General features: G+C 51.1%; 1 protein-coding gene across 3 annotated transcripts; it reads left to right on the forward strand.

Moving 5' to 3' along the window:
- The first annotated feature begins 1,231 nt into the window (after positions 1 to 1,231).
- Wdr13 (WD repeat domain 13) lies at positions 1,232 to 10,990 on the forward strand. Of its 3 annotated transcripts, none has more exons than XM_037199469.1 (10): positions 1,232 to 1,799; positions 2,482 to 2,722; positions 3,838 to 3,947; positions 4,066 to 4,196; positions 4,749 to 5,056; positions 5,493 to 5,609; positions 5,987 to 6,119; positions 6,261 to 6,402; positions 8,108 to 8,226; positions 8,609 to 10,990. In XM_037199469.1, exons 1-10 carry the CDS (start codon positions 1,759 to 1,761, stop codon positions 8,791 to 8,793), a joined length of 1,527 nt encoding a protein of 508 aa, XP_037055364.1. In that variant the 5' UTR covers positions 1,232 to 1,758; the 3' UTR covers positions 8,794 to 10,990. The 3 variants fall into 3 exon arrangements, with proteins under 3 accessions (XP_037055364.1, XP_028737221.1, XP_028737222.1); XM_028881388.2 differs by having other exon boundaries at positions 1,236 to 1,799; positions 5,987 to 6,167; XM_028881389.2 differs by lacking the exon at positions 5,493 to 5,609 and having other exon boundaries at positions 1,238 to 1,799; positions 5,987 to 6,167.
- Positions 10,991 to 11,519: the final 529 nt, after the last annotated feature.

Below are 11,519 nucleotides of genomic sequence, written 5' to 3' on the forward strand. Positions count from 1 at the left end.
ATCACAGCCATAGAAAGCCAAATTAAGGCGGCTGGAGAGAAGGCTCAGTGGTGAAGAGCACCAGCTGCTCTTCCAGTAGGCCTGGGGTTCAATTCCCAGCACCCACGTGGCGGCTCACAACTGTCTGTAACTCCAAGATCTGATATCCTCACATAGACATACAGGCAGGCAAAACACCAATGTACATGAAATAAGAATATATTTTTGAAAAAGCCAAATTAAGACAGTTGATTATATTTATTGTAAAAGTCAGTTTTGAAAATTGGGTCAGCTGATGTTAAGGTACAGTAGGAAACTATATTATACCTTGAGTTTCTGTGCCTGCTTGCTTTAAGAAAGCTTTTATTATTTGTTGGGGGTTGTACGCCACAGCACACCTGTGGACGTCATAAGACAACTAGGGACTGGGTTCTCTCCTTCCACCTTTACATGGGATCTAGCGATTTAAAAACAAAGTCTTAGGCAACAAATTACCCAGTGAGCCATCTCCACCCTTCTTGCTTGCTTTTTGAGATAGGCTCTCACTATGTAGCCCCGGGTGGCCTGGAATTGACTAGACCAGGCTGGATTCAAATTCATGATCTTCCTGTCACTCCCCCCCCTTCACTCCCTTTATAGGATTACCATTAGGCTAGACTTACATCTTGAATTTCAGCCTTGTAAATTCTGTTTATCTTTATGACTCTGAGATGAATATCTCAGATACGGATTCTAGTTTAAAGTGAATAGCAGACAATTGGGATAGATTCCTTGGGTCAAACCCCCAAAGCTGTTTTTCCTAATTGCATCTTGTTACTTAAAACACTCAAGTCTCAATCAAATTTACGAGGGGCAACCATCCAAGTCCAGTTACTCCCAGTGAAGACACACATGGGTTCTCATTACATAGGTGTCCAGAGAGTCATCACTGCTCTAAGAGCTAGAGAATGTTTTAGGAGTCAGTCCCTGCATGTATGGTCAGTCTCTGTATATACTTTATTCAAGTTTTGCCTGGGGCCAAATTTGTGCTGCTGAGAAGAGCCTAAGCCACTTTCACAAGAAAGTCATTATTTCTCATTTTTAGCAAGTGGTTGACATATTCATCCTGTCCCTCTAACCCCAGTACTTTATCCCTTTGTATACAAAAGGTGTCAAGGGGAAAATGAATAGAACTCAAGGGGTGGAGCCTCTGTCCTTGTACGGGAAACTACAATCCTTTAATGCGCCTGCGAGGCTCCCACGCCCTGGGAAAGGTTCCTATCGATTTGCTCTGTGCTCCGCAGCTCTTTCTGGTTGCAAGCAGCCATCTTGCCTGGAGCTTGAGACAGGGAGGAGAGAAGGAACCGGTGACACCGGGCTCAGGGCCGCCCCGGGGGCCTCAAGAACCTGGGGCAGCCCCGGAGGGGGTCCTGGGTCCTGGGCTATGCTCTAGGACTAGAAAAGGGAAGGCAGAGGGCTTGATGGGCGGGGAATGTCAAACAAGACCGGCTGGGTGGGGGAGGGGCGTTGCTAAGGCAACTGGGGAGGGCGGGGTCATGTCTGAATTGCTGCTGTGAGTCACCGGAGTGCTGCCCAGGAAAGGCAGGGCTGGAGTGATGACCATGCTAGCGACCCAGTGGGATTTCGCGACATCACCTGTGTGGAGGGACTTCGTGTCTATGGCAACTGTCACCTGGTGGAAGGGGCGGAACTAGATTTCCTCTGTCTGGGACGCCGGCATTCCAAGCCCTTGTCCTGCAGCCTCCCGCAGGCAGACGCGCCATAGAAGGAAGCCAGGGAATGGCCGCGGTGTGGCAGCAAGTCTTAGCAGTGGACGCGAGGTGAGGCGTGGGGTTGGAGCCCATGGGAGCGGAACTTACTGTGGTGCATGAGCAATGGCGATAAGTGAGGCTGGGCGGAGAACTTGGCTGGTGCGGCTGCGTGAGCATGCGCAGTTAGCTTGGTGTGGGATATTCCCGCGGTGAAGTGGCCCGGCTAGAGAAGGGTCTAAAGAGCATGCTGGGAAAATGCGGTTAGATATGGACATGCGCAAAGAGACTGTCTTCGGGTGGGAAGTGGAAGTCTGGCTGGTGACTTCCTACCTAGCTCCTTATTGCCTGTCCTCTTCCCCAACTTTTCTTGATACCACTACCCTACTACTACTACCCAATTGCTACCCCATACTAACCTTTATCACTCACTACCTGACCCTAACCTCCATTGCCATACACTGCCAATCTGACATTTGTCATCATGCTAGACTGATAATAGAGATGACCTAGACTGACCCCCAACAGAGCCTCAGACTGACAATATTGTCTCCAGACTGACCTTTTCATCATACCTGTTATTAATGCAGAATTACCCCCATCACAGTACCAGGAAGAATCCCCCTTTACCACTGTTGATCACTCTCACCATCCCAATCACTGCCAAACACCTCATGGCACAACCCTATGCCTCGAGCTGATTTATTCCCTCTGTCCTGTGCCTGCTGCCTGCCCTGCCTCCTGGACCCCACAGGTACAACGCCTACCGCACACCAACGTTCCCACAGTTTCGGACCCAGTATATCCGCCGGCGCAGCCAGCTGCTGCGGGAGAATGCCAAGGCTGGCCACCCCCCAGCCTTGCGTCGACAGTACCTGAGGCTACGGGGCCAGCTATTGGGTCAGCGCTACGGGCCACTCTCTGAGCCAGGCAGTGCCCGTGCCTATAGCAACAGCATTGTCCGCAGCAGCCGCACTACCCTTGACCGAATGGAGGTGAGCGCCTGGCTGTACCAGCTGCCGTCCGTCTCTCTCCCCTACCTCCATAGTCATCATGGCCTTTTGTCAAACACGGGTGATGTACAAAAGTACTGTTCTAGTGTCAGTAGAGGACTAAAAAGTAATATAGCGGCGGGCGGTGGCGGTGGACTCCCTTAACCCCAGCACTCGGGAGGCAGAGGCAGGCGGATCTTTGAGTTTGAGGCCAGCCTGGGCTACAGAGTGAGTTCCAGGACAGGCGCAAAGCTACCCAGAGAAACCCTGTCTCAAGTGAATTAGATAAACACGGAGCGAGTCAGATGAATGAGTTGATATTACCATGGTATAGTAGAATGCTCCGATAGTAACATAAAATGAACCTAGGAGACAAAAAGGAATGAGAGTTCGGTGCAGGGATGTAGGGCAGTGACAGAGTGCTTGCCTGGTATGCGTGAGGCTGATGGTTCTGTTCCCAACACAGCAAGAAGAATGAAAAGGACCTACTTTGGGGGAGGGGGGGTTGGGGGTGGAGTTTGAGACAGGGTTTCTGCGTGTAGTTTTGGTGCGAGATCCGCCTGCCTCTGCCTCCTGAGCGCTGGGATTAAAGGCGTGCGCCACTGCCGCCCGGCTAAAAAGGCACTCGCTACTTTGAGCTAACGGAGGAAGCTATGTTTAATAGGGAAGACTCCTCTGAGGAGATAACAATGAAACCTGGCTGAAGTGAGAGGCTGATTTGAGTGGTTTTGGGGGGGGGGAGGAAGGGGAGGGGAATAGTTATTCTTGGTGAGGAAAACGTGTTTGTACTGAGGATATGTTGAGCAGGACAAGGGCAGAAACAGAGGCACTAGTGAAGGAGCTACTGAAGAGGGCCAGTGAGCAGCGACAGTGGTGGCAGGTGCCACGTGTGGTGACAAGGGATCAGGTCTAGTCCTATTTTGAAGTCTCCAGACTTCAGTGGTTCTCAAAGACTCCTTTCTTTTCCTTTTGAGACAGGATCTTACCATGTAGCCCAGGCTGGCCTCAAATTCACTATATAGCCAAGGCAGGCCTTGAGCTCAGTGATCTTCCTGCCTCAGTTTCCCAAGTGCTGGAATTAGAGGCATGCACCGTCCCTGACCCTCTCTTGTTTGCAGGACTTTGAAGATGATCCTCGAACCCTGGGGGCCCGAGGGCACCGCCGTTCTGTCAGCCGAGGCTCCTACCAGCTACAGGCACAAATGAACCGAGCTGTCTATGAGGACAGGTACATACCAGAGGCAGGCAGAGGGTGGAGGTTCCCCAGGAGGAGAGAGGCCCTGGGATATGCCAGTCTGAACACCCACACCTACCTCCTATCGCCCCTACTTCCTGTTGGGGCTCAGGCCTCCTGGCAGTGTGGTACCCACATCGGTGGCAGAGGCAAGTCGTGCCATGGCCGGGGACACATCGCTGAGTGAAAACTATGCCTTTGCAGGCATGTACCATGTTTTTGACCAGCACGTGGATGAGGCAGGTAAGAGAATGGGTGGCGGGACCCATCACCAAACATTTGTTCAGACAACTACCCAAGGCCTCATTTTTCCAGAATGCAAGGTCTCTGGCACCACACCTCAGAAGGAGAAATTACCACTCATAAAACTGTTAGCAAGTGCAAAAGCCGTCTGCAAAGTGTTTGTTGCTTTAGGTACTGTAAAGAGCCGCAGAAACTCAAGAGAGCCCTTTTTAGCGGGCTGTCTGAGTTCCTGAGTCACTTGGAAGAGTTCAAAGCCTTCGCTGGTAACTTCCTTGCAGAGGGTCGAGTGGGCCACACTGTGTGGAGGGTTTGGCAGACGCCTGAGAGCTTGATTATTGTAAAGTACGCAGTAGAACAGTGCCAGCTTTTTTGCGTTGCAGAAGCCCTTGGCGGTCCTCAGAGTGCCTGCTAGATTTAGAGAGCATGTTGGCAGTGGGACCTTCTAAGGTTTACAGCTGCCTCTGTCAGCCAAGGAAAGCCCGTTGTTGAGGTGACCATTCCTTTGCTCAGTGAATGTGTTGACTCCCACAAATGACTCCTTGGCATTTGCAGTCCCAAGGGTACACTTCGCCAATGACGACCGGCACCGCCTGGCCTGCTGCTCACTGGACGGCAGCATCTCCCTGTGCCAGCTGGTGCCTGCCCCACCCACTGTGCTGCACGTGCTGCGTGGCCACACGCGTGGCGTCTCCGACTTCGCCTGGTCCCTCTCCAATGACATCCTCGTGTCCACCTCCCTCGATGCCACCATGCGCATCTGGGCCTCCGAGGACGGCCGCTGCATCCGTGAGATCCCTGACCCTGATGGCGCTGAACTGCTGTGCTGTACCTTCCAGCCCGTCAACAACAACCTCACTGTGGTCAGGCTCCAGGACACCTGCTCACCCTGGGCGGGCATGCTGGGTCTGGAGGCTTGTCTCGGGGCACCAGAGGATAAAGGTTTAATCCCTGCAAGTCCTATCACAGCAGTCCTGTGGGCAGACTCAAAGAGAAACAGACCAACAAAAAGCACAGTTCAGCCGGGTGGTGGGGGCGCACGCCTTTAATCCCAGCACTCGGGAGGCAGAGGCAGGCGGATCTCTGTGAGTTCAAGGCCAGCCTGGGCTACAGAGCGAGCTCCAGGACAGGCACCAAAGCTATACAGAGAAACCCTGTCTCAAGAAACAAAACAAAAAAGCACAGTTCATGATCTGAGAAGGCCTTGCTGTGGTAGACTTCTGGGCTGGGCTAGACAGGGGGGTCATGGCCCTGGGGTTCCTCTGGTCGCATCACAGTCTTACAGTTTTCTGTCTCCAGAGGCTGCTGCTAGGGAGCAAGAGGATGAGGCTGAAAGATCATGTAGTCTATCAGTGGCAGCCCCACTGTGGTCAGACTCCAGGACAGACTGGTGATCAGAGGGCAGAGGAAGACATGGAAAGTCTGGCGTGGCCTGGGGGTAGGGCGTTGAAATGTAGGGGAACAACAGGCCATGAGTGAGCTAGTCCTTGGGGCCCTGTCTCATTTCCGTGCTAGCAGCTCTTGGGCTTCGAGAGGGGGCAGACCAGGGTGCAAGGGAAAGCTGTAAGGGTATTTTAAGCTCAAGTTTTCAGACTGGCCAAGGGGCAGCCTTTTGGCTCTGGGACTGCCTTTGTCTCACGAGCAACTGGCCTATTGTAAGCATATGGAGGGGATAACTAGGGAGTAGGAATGACGCCTGGGTCACCTTCGGGGTACCTGGCACAGTCCTAACGTGTTAAACTCAAGGACGGACTAGATGAGTCGGAATGATAGTGTGTGTATTCCACCCACAGGTGGGGAATGCCAAGCACAATGTGCATGTCATGAACATCTCCACAGGCAAGAAAGTGAAGGGTGGCTCCAGCAAGCTGACAGGCCGCGTCCTCGCCCTGTCTTTTGACGCCCCTGGCCGCCTTCTCTGGGCAGGTGATGACCGTGGCAGTATCTTCTCCTTTCTCTTTGACATGGCCACAGGTAGGCAGGCCACAGGCCTCGGTTTAGGTGCCCTCTCCTTTTGATTCTGCCAGGACTCAGTCCTTGTCCTCTCCTTTGCCTCCGCTGATTCAGGGAAGCTGACCAAAGCCAAGCGACTGGTAGTGCAGGAGGGCAGCCCTGTAACCAGCATCTCTGCCCGCTCCTGGGTCAGCCGTGAAGCGCGGGACCCCTCCCTGCTCATCAACGCCTGCCTCAACAAGCTGCTGCTCTACAGGTGGGTTCCTCCCCTACCGGGGCCATCGGGGCGGCAGAGGGGAACAAGACCTGTCGCCATCACATTCATTTCACCAAGGACAGGGGTCTGACCTCACAGGATGATGAGGGTAGGGTTGGGGATGTAGCTTAGTGGCAGAGTGCTTGTCTAGCAAGTGTAAAGCCCTGGGTTCCATCCCCAGAAACACACACACACACACACACACACACACACACACACACACACACACACTACATAGTATGGTGATACATGGCCCACAGTGTACACAGTGTACAGTATGGCAATAGCAATAGCAACATAAATAAGAAAAGCAGTAATGAGCCTCTACATGAGCATTGCGATGGCCAGGCCCTGTTCAAAGCACATCATACATACCGCCTTCTTCCATCGCCACAGCAGCCTGGAAAGTAGATACTGTTATTATCTCAGATGGCATAGGTAAGCAAACTAAGGCAAACTACATAAAGGGCTGAGAAAGTAGCTCGGTGGTAGAGAGCACTTGCCCAGCACATATGAGGCTGTGGGTTCCACTCCCAATACTATGATTAAAGGGAAAATATCAGCACGTGTTTCCCTTTGTTTTGATTTTTTTCACATTTATTTCTGTGTGTGTGTGTGTGTGTGTACGCACGCGCATATGCAGAAGTTTATTCTGTCCTTCCATGCAGGTCCCAGGACTCGAACTCAAGTTGTTGGGCCTGGCAGCAAGTGTCTTTACCTACTTGAGTCATCTCTCCAGTTTCCTTTCTTTTTCCTTATTTGGTGCTGGGAATTGAACCCAGAGCCTTGTACATGCTAATAACACTCTACCACTGAGATTCACCCATAGCCTATATTATTTTGTTCTTTTGATTTGAGGTCAAAATTCATTCTTCCCACCTATCGCTGTCATGTTACAGTTCTCTAGCTCGGGTGCAAAACCTAATGACCAGAATCACTTCAAAAAAAATTATGCTTTTTAAAGCTGGACATAAGCTCATGCCCTGCTAGGCAGTGGTGGCGCACGCCTTTAATCCCAGCACTCGGGAGGCAGAGGCAGGAGGATCTCTGTGAGTTCGAGGTCAGCCTGGTCTACAGAGTGAGATCCAGGACAGCCAGGGCTACACAGAGAAACCCTGTCTCGGGGGTAGGAGGGACCTCATGTCCTAAATCACAGCACTTGGGAGGTAGGGGCAGGTTGAGACTAGACTGATCTACATAGCAAGTTCCAGGCCAGCCAGAACTACACAGTAAGATCCTATCTTTAAAACAAACAAACAAAAACCAAAAAACTTACTTGTTGCTCTTACAGATGAGTGAGGTTCAGTTCCCAGCCCCAACATGGCGGCTCACAACTCTCTGTAATTCCCGTCCAAGGGCTCCAGCGCCCTCTTGTGGCCTCCTCCAGTACTATACACCCATGGCGCACAGACACACATGCAGACGGAACACCCATACACATACAACGAAAATAAGGAAATTGAAAAAAAATGCTAGGGGTGATGATAGATACCAGCACTCTAGGGCTGGAGCAGGGGGATCACTTGAATGCCTGAGTTCAAACTCAGCTTGTACAACATAGTAGGACTGTCTGCAGATGAAAATGAATCTGAACTTCATGAGCACTGTGAATGTCTCAGATACAGGATCCAGAACATAGACTGCCGCTCGCCTCCTGAGGCTGAGGCTCTGCTGCCCTGACCCCTTTCCTTTGCCTTCTCTTCAGGGTGGTGGACAATGAAGGGACCCTGCAGCTGAAGAGGAGCTTCCCCATTGAGCAGAGCTCCCACCCTGTGCGCAGTATCTTCTGCCCCCTCATGTCCTTCCGCCAGGGGGCCTGTGTGGGTGAGTGCTGGAGGGGGGGGGCAGGGGCCCCGGGTAACTGGGAAGAGGCACAGACCACTACTACTGCCGGCCTGGCTCCATCACCGTGCCAGACTGAAGCCATGACTTCCTGGGCCTTGTGCTCTCTTGTGCCCTAACAGCCTCATGCCTAACACTTTCCACATGGAGCCACGCACAGCTTGGGAAGTTCATAGCTGAGACACAGACCCCACACTTGCCTAAAACCTCCCCTACTGCCCACAGGACCAAAGGGGGCAGATGAACTCCCATCTAGGGAGGGTTCCTTCTAGACTACCCCAAGCTCCGTGAGGCCCTCCCACCTCCCACAACCTCAAGGACTCCCCACCAGCCCCCTGATCCTCTCTCCCTCTTATCCGGACAGTGACAGGCAGTGAGGATATGTGTGTTCACTTCTTTGACGTGGAGCGGGCGGCCAAGGCTGCTGTGAACAAGCTGCAGGGCCACAGTGCACCAGTGCTCGACGTCAGCTTCAACTGTGACGAGAGTCTGCTGGCCTCCAGCGACGCCAATGGCATGGTCATCGTCTGGAGACGAGAGCAAAAGTAGGGTGCCGCCAGCCCTGCACTGCCCGCCACCGCCGCGGCCGTTCCCTCCTCTCCCTCCGGGCTTGTGTTGTAAATAAAACTTCCGTGGTTGTGTTGAGGGGCAACTCCCAGGTCTCCCACAAGGGGGCACTAGGGAGCACTGAGCCCTCCGGTGAAAGGGAGATGGCTTCCTCGGTTGTGCAGTATTGTGTTCATCCATGCAACAAGCACTGAGTATCTGCTGTGATGTGTCACGTAGTTGTGAGTCAGTAGACAGGAAAGAGAGCACCAACTGTGTTGTCAGGAACTGTTCTGAAAAGGAGGGATGCTGCTGTGGCCTCAACCAACGCAAACTCCTGCCCTTGTGGCCTTGCATCCTAGGGGACGCAAGCACGCGGTATACAAAGTACAGCCATTCCTTGGAGTATAATTTGCTTTATAATTTTTCAATTTTTTGACCGTACAGTGCTACAGAACCACACACATACACCTGGTCTTGTTTTTCTACTTTCAGTATGGTGTTCAGTAAATTACATGAGCTAGTCAACATTTTGTTATAAAATAGACTTTGCATTAGGTGAGTTTGCCTACCTGTAGAATAATGTCACTGTTCTGAGCCCATTTGAGGTCGGTGGGGCTAAGCTAGGGTGTTTGGTAGGTTAGGTATATTAATGCATTTTCGACATACACTAGTTCAAGTTCAGGCAGATTGGTTGGGGTCTAACCCTATTGAGTGGAGAAGCAAGCATCTGTATATAATAGGCTAGTTCAAGATGGGCGGTGTGGAGATGAAGAAAGGAAGAAAGGGGACGAGGCTGCAGGGACGGGAGCGGGAGCTTCTTTTGGTGATGTCATTTGAAGATCCGAATGAAATGAGGGAGGTCATCGTGGGGGGGGGGTAGAAGAACATCCTCAACAGAAAGAAAGGCTAGCGCAGAGCCACCGAGACGGGAGTGTGTCAGAGTATGACCCGGCTGAGTGTGACACATGACATTAGGTCTGGAGGGCTTTGTGGGCCATGCTGAGGAGCTTGCCTTTTCCTGGGTGAGGGAGGTTGGGGTGCAGGATCAGACAGCAATAGAGAACTTAGGAGAGGAATGGTGAGTTCAACCCCAAGGGTTTCATCAGATTACATTGTAAAAGTTCCCAACCGGACACCCCACTCTTATCTGTGCATTGACTTATGGCCCCCAACCAGGGAGCAGAAGTGGTGTGTGGAGGTCTTAGAGCTCTAGATTGGCATGCAGACAGCCATGGACTCGGGCTGAGCTACAGTCCTCCTGTGGGGAGGAAGAAAGAGAAAATCTGTAAGCTCACCCCTAGCTCCTCCCATGCCCGTCCAGCTCAGAGACCAAATTCTAAATTAGTTCATGATTGGCTATTGGCAAGGAAATAAGTTCCAAAGTCATTGTCAATGGTTAGAATCATGAAGAAATTTCAGTTTGAAGGATCGCCAGGGGCTCTTACAGCTAATTCTCCCAGATCCACGTGCTGCTACATTTGCATCAGTTGCAGCCTCGGCTAACGTCTTGGGACTTCAGAGTCACCAACCTGGTAGCACAGTACTGCTGAGCTATGGAACTAACAGCAGCTCTTTGAGGGAAGAAGATAATTCCCTGTTTATTTAATCTGTCATTTAATAGTGTGATCACTTGTAGGCAAAGCATTTCTGGCTCCATCAGATAGATCTTAGGCAAATGGTTATGAGATAATGATACCAGTGAGCTGGACTGGTCATGTTGTCAAAATCATGTGTGTGTGCCAACATTCCTAACCCAGCTTGGGGGTCAGTGATTTCCTATGAAGACAGACAATACAGCTGATGGATACAGTGAAGGGTACCACACGCCAATTAAATACTAATCTTCCAAGAGGCCCTCCCAAGGATAACAGTTCAGACCTGTGTGTTAACTCTCTGCTGCACCAAATAGATACGGTTTCAATCAAGGTCTAGAGGGAGCAAGATAATTTGGGGGAAATACCAGTTTCCTCGAACTTCCTTTTCTTCACGCTCTCCATTTTCTTTAGTGAGTCTGGTTTCAGGATGGTTGATGAATATTGTTTGCATGATTCGGGGGGTTTCCTCCTTGTAAAATTTTTGAGGTGGCAGAATTGACGTTCTACTTTAATTTCATCTTGGTGACACTTTTGACTCACAACCTAAAGGAACCTAAACACTGAGTAAACAAGAAAGAATAAAAAAGAATGCTATTGGTCAACCTTGGGCCTCTCTTACTTTGTCATCACTGTGCCTCTGGCTTGACATCAGAATTTTCGTCATTCCATCAGATCTAGTCCTGGTCTACGCCCTTTGTCTATTTTGACCCTGGGTGCTAGTCACGTGCTGCACTCTCAAGAGCAGCTCGGGGCTAAGCCTGGAGCTGAGCATTTCTTTAATTATTCCCCCACCAGTGTGTGCCACTAGTCAAGCCTAAAACCCGACCTTCCACCAACACTTGTCTACTCATCTGACTTTGAACTTGAATGGGGACTTCTGTTATTTTTGCTCTGATGAGTCTTGATCTTAACCTTACATCTGGAATTCTATTATTTTACCATCAGTTCCCCTAATGTTACTAGTTCCAACCTCTATCCTGGCAGGAAATGCCCATGTGATCCAAACTTAAGCCCAGGCCTCTGTCAACTATTCTACCATTACTGGCTCTTTGGTCTGGCCTCAGATCTGGGCATTTGTTTGGTTTTGTTCCTAGGGATGGAGCCTAGACCTGTGTGTGTGTGCTGAGTAAA

The sequence above is a fragment of the Peromyscus leucopus genome, chromosome X (genome assembly GCF_004664715.2).
Source record: "Peromyscus leucopus breed LL Stock chromosome X, UCI_PerLeu_2.1, whole genome shotgun sequence".
Taxonomy (NCBI): Eukaryota; Metazoa; Chordata; class Mammalia; order Rodentia; family Cricetidae; genus Peromyscus; species Peromyscus leucopus.

Bases quoted from the DNA above. Each gene is read 5' to 3' on its own strand.
- Wdr13 (XM_028881388.2), top strand. From the start codon at position 1,759: ATGGCCGCGGTGTGGCAGCAAGTCTTAGCAGTGGACGCGAG. The intron at 1,800-2,481 runs GTGAGGCGTGGG...TGGACCCCACAG, and splicing joins GTCTTAGCAGTGGACGCGAG to GTACAACGCCTACCGCACAC. The intron at 3,948-4,065 runs GTACATACCAGA...GTTGGGGCTCAG, and splicing joins CGAGCTGTCTATGAGGACAG to GCCTCCTGGCAGTGTGGTAC.